Raw genomic sequence first — 9,940 nt, forward strand, 5'->3', positions numbered from 1 at the left:
GATACCACTTACCTATCCACTGATCTATCCATCTTCTACCTATTTCTATCCTTGTATTCATTTTTAAACTAATCTCCCCCCCCCCAAAAGAACTTGAGTTATCTGCACTGTCAGAGGAAAAAGATGGGATAGCTTTCAAAGGTGAAATGTATGCCTGGTTATCTCTATGGGTACTCTGCATCACCTTGGGATTCCTGAAACTAACAATTGAACCAACATGGGCCAAAAGTACTTGCATAAAATGATGCCGGCTCCACAGAATGGAAGTCTGTGACTGATTACTATGTTAGTGAGACCAGACTTCTTGATCCAATGACCACGTAGGTCAGTTACTATTTCTCTGTTCCATTTTCAGACGGCGCGCTCAGTTCTGATCTGCATGTATTTAAGATGCATGCCATTATTCTCAGTACTGCTCACGGGATGGGAATTAACACAGTCAGCTATGAAAAATGATACCTCTGAAGTCATGTGGGAAGATACTAACATAAAGAAGCAACATGGATAAGCACAATACAAAATTGTACATTCAGTATAATCCCAACTAATTTTAAGTCGGGAAAGCAGAAGCCACTCTATGTATTCTAGTCTGACAGTTCTAGTATAGAATTAGGGACCTCCATCACTTTTAGAAAAGTTCTATAACGTTTAGAAAGGTTGGGGAAACAGAGGTCAGGGAAACTGCCACTGGAGAGCTGAGGCCAAAGTGTGGAGGCAGCTGGTCCTCAACAGCTTAGGGGAAAGCTCTGTGACACTCCCACCAGCCCACTCATCGGACTGCAAGTGTCTCGAGAGAGTCACGACTTCTCCTTCACCCTTACCTTCCGTACCTCATGTAGGTTCTCTCAGAGGCAGACTCTAACCAAGAACCTGGAGAGAAGGGGATTCTGACAGACAGAGTTCTCAACTTCTCTTCTGCAATTACCGGGAGATTTTAGAAGTGGATGATTGGTATGGTGAATTTTTAATTCTCAGACTGGCACATCTATGTAAAAATATGCGTAACAAAAAGATCAGAAAGAACTGTACAAATAAAGGGGTGCCTAGCTGACTCGGTCAGTGGAGCATGCGACTCTTGATGTTGGGGTTTTGAGTTTGGGCCCCATGGTGGGTTTTAAGTGATTACTTAAAAATAAAATCTTAGGGGCGCCTGGGTGGCACAGCGGTTAGGCGTCTGCCTTCGGCTCAGGGCGTGATCCTGGCGTTATGGGATCGAGCCCCACATCAGGCTCCTCCGCTATGAGCCTGCTCCTTCCTCTCCCACTCCCCCTGTTTGTGTTCCCTCTCTCGCTGGCTGTCTCTATCTCTGTCGAATAAATAAATATAATCTTTAAAAAAAATAAAATAAAATAAAATAAAAATAAAATCTTAAAAAAAAAAAGGAACTATACCAAAATGTTGAGTAATTATCTATGATGGTAGAATCTATGAATGATTTTTTTCCTTCTCTTATACCTTTCTACACTTCCTATAATAAGTATGTGTTTTATAAAGACAAAATTATTTAAAATTTGCTGAGAGTAGAACTTAAATATTCTCACTAATAATAATAATGTAATAAAAATGGATAACATTGGTCACAGAAGAAACAAGTCAGAAGAATGTAGATGGATGAGTAGAAATCCAATATAATCACTGGAAAAGTATTGAGAATGCATATGAATCCATATGGACTTACTTCATCGCATGCTATGGTGTTTCAGAAACAATTTGTTTTTAAACTGGATCAGTGACTTTTTTTATTCAGTCAAAATATGTGAAAACACTAGGTCTATTTACTATTTTTCTGGAGCTGTGGTGTGAATCCTTTGGTAAAATGAATAATCATCTTTAAATGTTGGGGTGGATGGAACCTTGATTTTCATACATCGGATATGCCTAAACATAATTAGGATAGTATTGTCATATATTATCACAGTAGAATTAGTTTTCTTTATCCCATTTTTAAAAGCTTCCTACCTATTTATTATTATAAATACCATGCTATAAATATATAATGAATATTTTCAATAAATAAAATTTTATTTATTCAATAAGTAAAAAATATTATTCATTATTTATTTATTTGGCTTTTGTTTTCCTGCCTTTCTTTTTCTGAAAGCATGTAGGTAAGTTAATTTTGCTTTTTTTTTCCTTCAAAAATAAATTTTCTTCTTTCAGTGCTCAGAAGAGTGCTTTGCACATTGTGACTACTGAGAAAATAGTTATTAATTTAATGGGGAAAAGTCATATGTCTCATGCAAGACAACATGTTTAATTAAATGAATTAATTTTGTGCTATTAATCAGCTATTGGGCAGATAATAATTCAGCTTAGGTAAGATATCCAGGTAAAGACCTCACTGAGAAGGTGGCATTTTAATTAGGTCTGAAGGAAGTAAAAGAGCAGCCATGTGGATATTTCAGGCAATAGCATGCCAGGCAGAGGGAACAGCAAGTGCAAAGGCCCTGAGGCAGGAGTGTGCCTGGTTGTTTTAGGAATAGTGAGAAGGTCAGTATTGATGCCAACGTTTGGGGCTAAACAGAAAAATAAAGTTACCAACAACTGAGATAGAGAAGACTGGGAAGAGCAGGTTGTTTGAGATGCTATTAGACAGTAGAGATAGTGAGTCTGGAGTTACCAACGTGAGAGTAGCTAAAATATGCTGGTACCCAAGCCATGAGCTTGGATGAAATCACCCAGAGACTGAGTGTAGATGGGAAAAAAATCCAAGCATTGAGCCCTGGGCCTGAGCATGAAAATGGATGATGGTAAATATTCTTGAGGTTAGAATGAACATTTTCAGGTTTGCAATTGCAAACCTGATAAAGAATTTTTAGAAGCTGTAAATTTGAAGCAGACCATGTTTTTTCCTGGAATAAATGTGCTTAGTTAAAGCAGAAGTTTTAAAACAAATAGGAAAATATTCAACACAGAAAATTGAATTGCATTTGTCAATAAAAGTGGGTAAAACTCAATGTAAATCAGTTTTAGGAAGTTTTTCTTACTCTTTAAGATGGAAAAAATTATAGCATTGTTTTGTGCTATATATGTTAATGAATACCCTCAAAACACTTCTCAGTGGGGCTTAGGGTGACAGTTGATCACACTTCTTTGTATCAGCTGCCTAACCTTGTCACTTTTTCTATGACTAGTACTGAGACTTTATCTACACAGTCCTTTTGATCCGGTACCTTAATCAAATCAATTCTGTGCGCAGGGGGTGGGGGGAGTCAAATGAATATTTTGACTGAGTTACATAATTGCTTGACTAGGTAGTGGATCATTTTAGTGGAATGAATAATCTGAACCACTGTGCAGAAGTGGCTTCTCGGCTAGTATTCGAACTGTTCTTTTATATTACACCTGGGCATTTCAGTTGTGGCTCCTACTTCTGTAATAATGTGGATGACCCCACTGCCTTTGGGCATTCATTTAAAAGAAGATATGCTTTATAAAGATAAGAATGAAAGGGACTATGAAAATTTTTAATAGGAAAAGATTTAGAAAGTGCCTTCCTCACAATCACTAACATTTACTTTAGTTTCCTTTAGGTCAGATCAAACTCTGGGAGGCTAAAGTTGAAGAGGTTGATAGGTCCTGTGATTCAGATGAAGATTATGAAGCCAGTGGGAGAAGTCTGTTATCCACACATTACACCATCGTGATCCACCCGAAGGACCAAGGTCCAACTTACCTCCTGATTGGATCCAAGCATGAAAAGGTACCTAGGGACTTAATGGCTGATTTTGAATGATGTACATTGATGTCATTAAGTACTAGTAATAATTATCAAATCAATTTTATGGACATGAAAAAAAGAACTTTGTTAAAGACCTTCAGCTCTATTTTCAGAGATTCTTTGTGTCCCTGGAAACTAGCCTTATTCACATGTGTCATTTTTCTGTCCTCTCATTAAAAGTGATCTCAAGGCTGAAATTAGTACATGAAGGCAGAAGACCAAGGGACCTTATGTTCAAAATGTGGATCTCTTAGTCTGGGTATTTTGGGGTGACTTAAGGCCTCCCCCTTATATTTTTGGCTCATTTTTTTTAAAAGATTTTATTTATTTATTTGATAGAGAGAGAGACAGCCAGCAAGAGAGGGAACACAGGCAGGGGGAGTGGGAGAGTAAGAAGCAGGCTCCCAGCAGAGGAGCCCAATGCGGGGCTCGATCCCAGGACCCTCAGATCACTCCCTGGGCCAAAGGCAGACGTTTAATGACTGAGCCACCCAGGCGCCCCTTTGGCTCATTTTCAACAAAATTTTGGTTTAGATACAATTGAAAATGAATCATTATCTGTATTATATGTAGGTATAATAAGTAAACAATATAAAAGTTAATATAATATAAAATAAATATATAGAAACTAATTTGTGATTAAAGAGGCATCATAGATTAAGGGGGAGGCAATGGATTATTCAATACATAGTATGGTATACCCATTATATATTGAGGAAATTGGCTCTTTAGGATAACATTAGTTTTTTGTCTCACACATATAGCAAAATAGTTCTAAATGGGGGCGCCTGAGTGGCTCAGTTGTTAAGCATCTGCCTTCGGCTCAGGGCGTGATCCTGGTGTTCTGGTATCAAGCCCCGCATCAGGCTTCTCTGCTGAGAGCCTGCCTTCCTCTCCCACTCCTCCTGCTTGTGTTCCCTCTCTCACTGGCTGTCTCTCTCTGTCAAATAAATAAATAAAATCTTTTTTAAAAAAAAGTTCTAAATGAATGTAAAGAGTTAAAGGAAATTATTTTTTCAAAGAGCCTTTATCTGATCTCTGAATAGAAGGCACTTTCTAAAAAGAAAAAGCAATGTAAGAAATCGCAGTAGAAGTGGATGATAGATTTGACTACAAAAAATTGAGGGACGCCTGGGTGGTTCAGTTAATTAAATGTCTGCCTTCAGCTCAGGTCATGATCCTGGGGTCCTGCGATCAAGCCCCACATTGGGCTCCCTGCTCAGCGGGGAGCTTGCTTCTCCCTCTCCCTCTGACCCTCCACCCTGCTCGTGCTCTTGCTCTCTCTCAAATTAATTAAAAAAAAAAACTTTAAAAAATTGAAATACTTGTCTATATTAAATAAAACCACAAATAGAACGAAAAGAATAATACAAAAACTAAAATATTTTGTGGATGGCTACTATATCTTTAACATATAAACAGCTTTTATAAATATTCCTTCTTTTTTACAGCACAGTATTACATTGCATGTATAGACATGTTTATTTTAGCCATTCATCTGTCAGTGGACATTTAGGCTGCTTCCATGTCTTGGCTATTGTGAATAATGCTGCAAATAAACATGTGAGTGCAGATATCTCTTCATGATCCTGGTTTCAATTTGTTTGGTTATGTACCCAGAAGTACAATTGCTGGATCATAGGGTAGTTCTATTTTTAGTTTTTTGAGGAGCATCCATAATGTTTTCCATAGCAGCTGCACCAATTTACATTCCAACTAGCAGTGGATAAGTGTTCCCTTTTCTCCATATCCTTGCCAGCATTTGTTATCATTTTTTTTTTTAGTATAAAAGCCATTCTTTTTTTTTTTTAAGATTTTTTTAATTTATTTGAGAGAGAGAGAGAGTGAGATCACGAGCGGGGGGCGGGGGGAAGGATAGAGTGAGAAGCAGACTTCCCGCTGAGCAGGGAGCCTGATGCGGGGCCCCTGGGATCATGACCTGAGCCAAAGGCACCATATCCTTGCCAGCATTTGTTATCATTTTTTTTTTTAGTATAAAAGCCATTCTTTTTTTTTTTTAAAGATTTTTTTTTATTTATTTGAGAGAGAGAGAGAGTGAGATCACGAGCGGGGGGCGGGGGGAAGGATAGAGTGAGAAGCAGACTCCCCGCTGAGCAGGGAGCCTGATGCGGGGCCCCTGGGATCATGACCTGAGCCAAAGGCAGACACTTAACTGACTGAGCCAGATGCCCCTGAAAAAAGCCATTCTAATGAGTGTGAGGTGATATCTTATTATGGTTTTGATTTTTATTTCCTCAATGATTAGTGATGTTGAACCACCTTTTCATGTGTCTGTTGGCCATTTGTATATCTTCTTTAGAGAAATGTCTATTCAGTTCCTTTGCCCATTTCTTTTCCCTTTGCTCATTTTTTAATTGGGCTATTTGTTTTTTTACTATTGAGTCGTAGGAGTTCCTTATATATTTTGAATATTAACCCTTTATCAGATAAATGGTTTACAGATATTTTCTCCCATTTCATAGGTTGTCTTTTCATTTTGTTCATGGTTTCCTTTGCTGTGCAGAAGCTTTTTAGTTTAGTGTAATCATACTTGTCTATTTTTACTTTTGTTGCCTGTGCTTTGGTATCATAGCTAAGCAATCATCACCAAGGTCGATGTCCAGAAGCTTTGTCCCTATGTTTTCTTCTAGGACTTTTGTGGTTTCAGGTCTCCTGTTTAAGTCTTTATTCCATTTCGAGTTGATTTTTGTGTGTGGTGTAAGATAAGGGTCCAATTTCATTCTTTTGCATGTGGATATCCAGTTTTTCCAACACCATTTATCGAGGAGACTGTCCTTTCCCCATTATGTGTTCTTGGCAGTCTTGCCAAATATAAGTTGACCATAAACGCATGGGTTTCTTTCCAGGCTCTCTGTTCTATTCCATTGGCCTACATGTATGTTTTAATGCCATACCAAGCTGTTTTGACTCTCGTAGCTCTGTGATATATTTTGAATCAGGAAGTGTGATGCCTCCAGCTTTGTTCTTCTTGCTCAAAATTGCTGTGGCTATTCAGGGTCTTTTGTGGTTCTTTAGGATTGTTTTTTCTGTTTCTGTTAAAAATTCCATTGGGATTTTGATAGGAATTGCCCTGAATCTGGAAGTGTTTTAGGTAGTGTGGATTAGGTAGTTAATAAAACTAATTCTACCAATCCATGAATACTAAATGTCTTTTCCTTTATTTGTGTCTGCTTTAATTTATTTTGTCAGTATTTTATAGTTTTTGGTGTACAAGTCTTTCACCTGGTTTGTTAGGTTTATTCCTAAGTATTTTATTCTTTTTGATGCCATTGTAAATAAGATTATTTTCTTCATTTCCCTTTTGGATAATTCATTGTTAGTGCATAGAAATGCAACTAACTTATGTATGTTGATTTTGTATCCTGCAGCTTTGCTGAATTTGTTTATTAGTTCTAACAATGTTTTTGTGGAATCTTTAGGGTTTTCTATGTATAAGAGCATGTCATCTGCAAAGAGAGATAATTTTACTTCTTCCTTCCCAATTTGGATGCCTTTTATTTCTTTTTCTTATCCTATTGCTATGGCTAGGACTTCCAGTGCTATATTGAATAGAAGTAGCAAGAGTGGGCATCCTTGCTTTGTTCCAGATCTTGAAGGAAAAGCTTTCAGTTTTTCACCATTGAGTATGATGTTAGCTGTGGGCTTTTCTTATATGGCCTTTATTGTGTTGAGGTAAGTTCTTTCTGGGTATTATTTTCTTCTTTAAATTTTCTGGATTTCCCAAGTATTTTGTATGTGTTATTCATATGTATTTGGAGTCAGATTTTAAATTTGATAGTCTTTATTATGTTTCTTAAAAGAATATGAACTATTTGTATTTAGTCTTTCAACATCACATTAACTTAACTTCCTTAATTTTATCATGCTTTTCTAAGAAACATCTATAGAAAACAATAAAAATGTGAGCCATGGGAAAAGGCACTATGAGCATAATTCAAGTGAGCCTGCTTCAGAACTGTTTGACTGAGTGGCTTTTGGATATTATTTAAAAATTATATAATTTTTTCAGTGTCAAAGTTTCTACTGTTTTTACAAGTTGTTTTTTTCTTTAAGTCATCAAAATTATATCTTGGTTAACATCACTATTAATGTGTTTTGACTTTAAGGACACTTGGCTTTATCATCTGACTGTTGCAGCAGGAAGCAACAATGTAAATGTTGGATCAGAATTTGAACAACTTGTTTGCAAACTGCTAAATATTGAAGGAGAACCTTGTAAGTTCACAACATATAAGGTTTTATAGTTTATGAAATGGATGCAACCCCCTTAGCCTAATTGAGTTTTCACTTTGTGAGTTCCTATTTCCCTGTGATGTACCCATCCTTTCATTGACTTTGTTTGTCATGGGCCAAGTTTCTCTCTGGTTCTTAGGCTCCAGGGACACCATCAGTTCCTGATATGCCGTGTCCTGTAACCTTCCCACCTTTGCTCACATTGCTCCTTCTGCCTGAAACTCCCCCCTTCCTTCACATTTCTCACTAACCTAATAAAATCCTACCTTAGGAGCTCCCCCCCACCAGCAAGCCTACTGCACATCAGCATCTGGCTCATAAAAGGTACTTAATTAATGTTAAAAGTATGTCCCAATGCACTCTGCATTTAACTCTTTTATAGCATTTGTTGCTTTGCCTTGAAATTATTTTTTTATGGCTCAGGTGTCCCCATTGAGAGTATAGATTCTATGCTATGCTTTACATAATACAGAGATCATATTAGCAGTATCTAGCATAGGAATTTAATAAGTGTTGATTTTAGGAAAGACTTTATCTTTCTATCTCCTTCTACTTCGGCTTCTCTTCTCTGTCTCTCATCAGCTCCTTCTCAGAGGCATCTTCTACCTGGGTCACCAGTCTTCAGCACATTTCAGCAATGTCATAGTGCTCTGGTACCTAGAATATTAGGACCAAACTCTCCTAGATTTAGTTTGTCTGAAACAGAAACATGAGAATCCCAGGGGCCTGGAAACAAATAAGATAATGTTGCCAAAGGTTTGTCGTGACGTGTGTGACTTAAGATTGTGAGCTAGCATTGAATGAGCTGATTTCTAAAGGGCTAATTAATGGGAGGGCAAAATAAGTGATTCTTCCGTTTTCTGTTCACCATTTTATTATGCATTTAGCTTCTCAGATATGGAGACACCCTACTTTGTGTCACAGCAAAGAAGGAATCATTTCCCCCTTGACAACACTGCCTTCTGAAGCTCTACAGACAGAAGCTATTAAATTATTTAAGGTAAAACTTTATATGGGCTTATATGTTGTTAAAATTTTAATTGGAAAAAATAAAAGTAAATAATTTAGGTTGTGAAGTTTTACTCTCTCCCAAAAAATCCAAAACGTGATCATCATCATCATTTTTATTATTAAGAAAATCTACTGAAATAAAATTAGGTGAATTGAATATGCTTTCTGAGTGAAGATTTGGGATTCACTTCAATAAAGTATGAATGGTTTGGGCAGTGTAAAACCCTTAATATCAGAAGAATAATTTTCCTTTCAGCCTCTCGAAAGGAGGGATTTCTCACATCACACCTCCCTCAGTGTTGGAGGGGAGGGATCAGCACCCTTCTCCGATGCTATTCTCCAGTCCTTATTACTGAACTTCTATTAGAAATCCCTGATCACTTGAAACTTTTGCCATTTAATGATATCACTCTTTATCCCCTCACCTCTGTCACTTTCTGGTAATGCTTCAAATTTGATTAAGGATTTTGGCTCCCAATTCACACTCTTTCTCTCAACCTCAAATTTTGCCATTATGTTGAATGACTTTATTTTCACTTCACTCACCAGTGCCTTGGTCTTAAGATTCCTGACCTCCTTAATGCCAGTAAGCTTCACCTGTAGTCGGCTTCACCTCCCCATTCTCCATGTCCATATCCTGACCCCGCCATTCCTTATAAGTACACCACCTCTAAAAGCTTAAATTCTAGTATCTCTTTCTATAACCATAATCTCTTAGCCTACAAATTCTCTTATGTTCTTGTTCTCCCGTTTGTCATCCTAAGACCCTTGTTTTGAGCCATTTGTTTTATTTATTTANTCTTAGCCTACAAATTCTCTTATGTTCTTGTTCTCCCGTTTGTCATCCTAAGACCCTTGTTTTGAGCCATTTATTTTATTTATTTATTTTTTTATTATTATATTATGTTAGTCACCATACAGTACATCCCCGGATTCCGATGCAAAGTTCGATGC

At 37.2% G+C, this 9,940-nt stretch overlaps 1 protein-coding gene across 5 annotated transcripts in view; it reads left to right on the forward strand.

Annotated features, from left to right (window-relative positions):
• PLEKHH2 (pleckstrin homology, MyTH4 and FERM domain containing H2) overlaps positions 1–9,940 on the forward strand; it is a 108,396-nt gene that overhangs the window by 61,918 nt on the left and 36,538 nt on the right. For all 5 annotated transcript variants that reach the window (XR_004624856.1, XM_034659063.1, XM_034659065.1 and 2 more), the window contains exons 17-19: positions 3,524–3,703; positions 7,849–7,957; positions 8,863–8,975. Coding sequence is in view for 4 of the 5 variants with exons in the window: in XM_034659063.1 (XP_034514954.1) it covers positions 3,524–3,703; positions 7,849–7,957; positions 8,863–8,975 (402 nt within the window). In the remaining variant the exon portion in view is untranslated. The remainder of the gene's footprint in view (positions 1–3,523; positions 3,704–7,848; positions 7,958–8,862; positions 8,976–9,940) is intronic.

The sequence above is a fragment of the Ailuropoda melanoleuca genome, chromosome 4 (genome assembly GCF_002007445.2).
Source record: "Ailuropoda melanoleuca isolate Jingjing chromosome 4, ASM200744v2, whole genome shotgun sequence".
Classification (NCBI taxonomy): domain Eukaryota; kingdom Metazoa; phylum Chordata; class Mammalia; order Carnivora; family Ursidae; genus Ailuropoda; species Ailuropoda melanoleuca.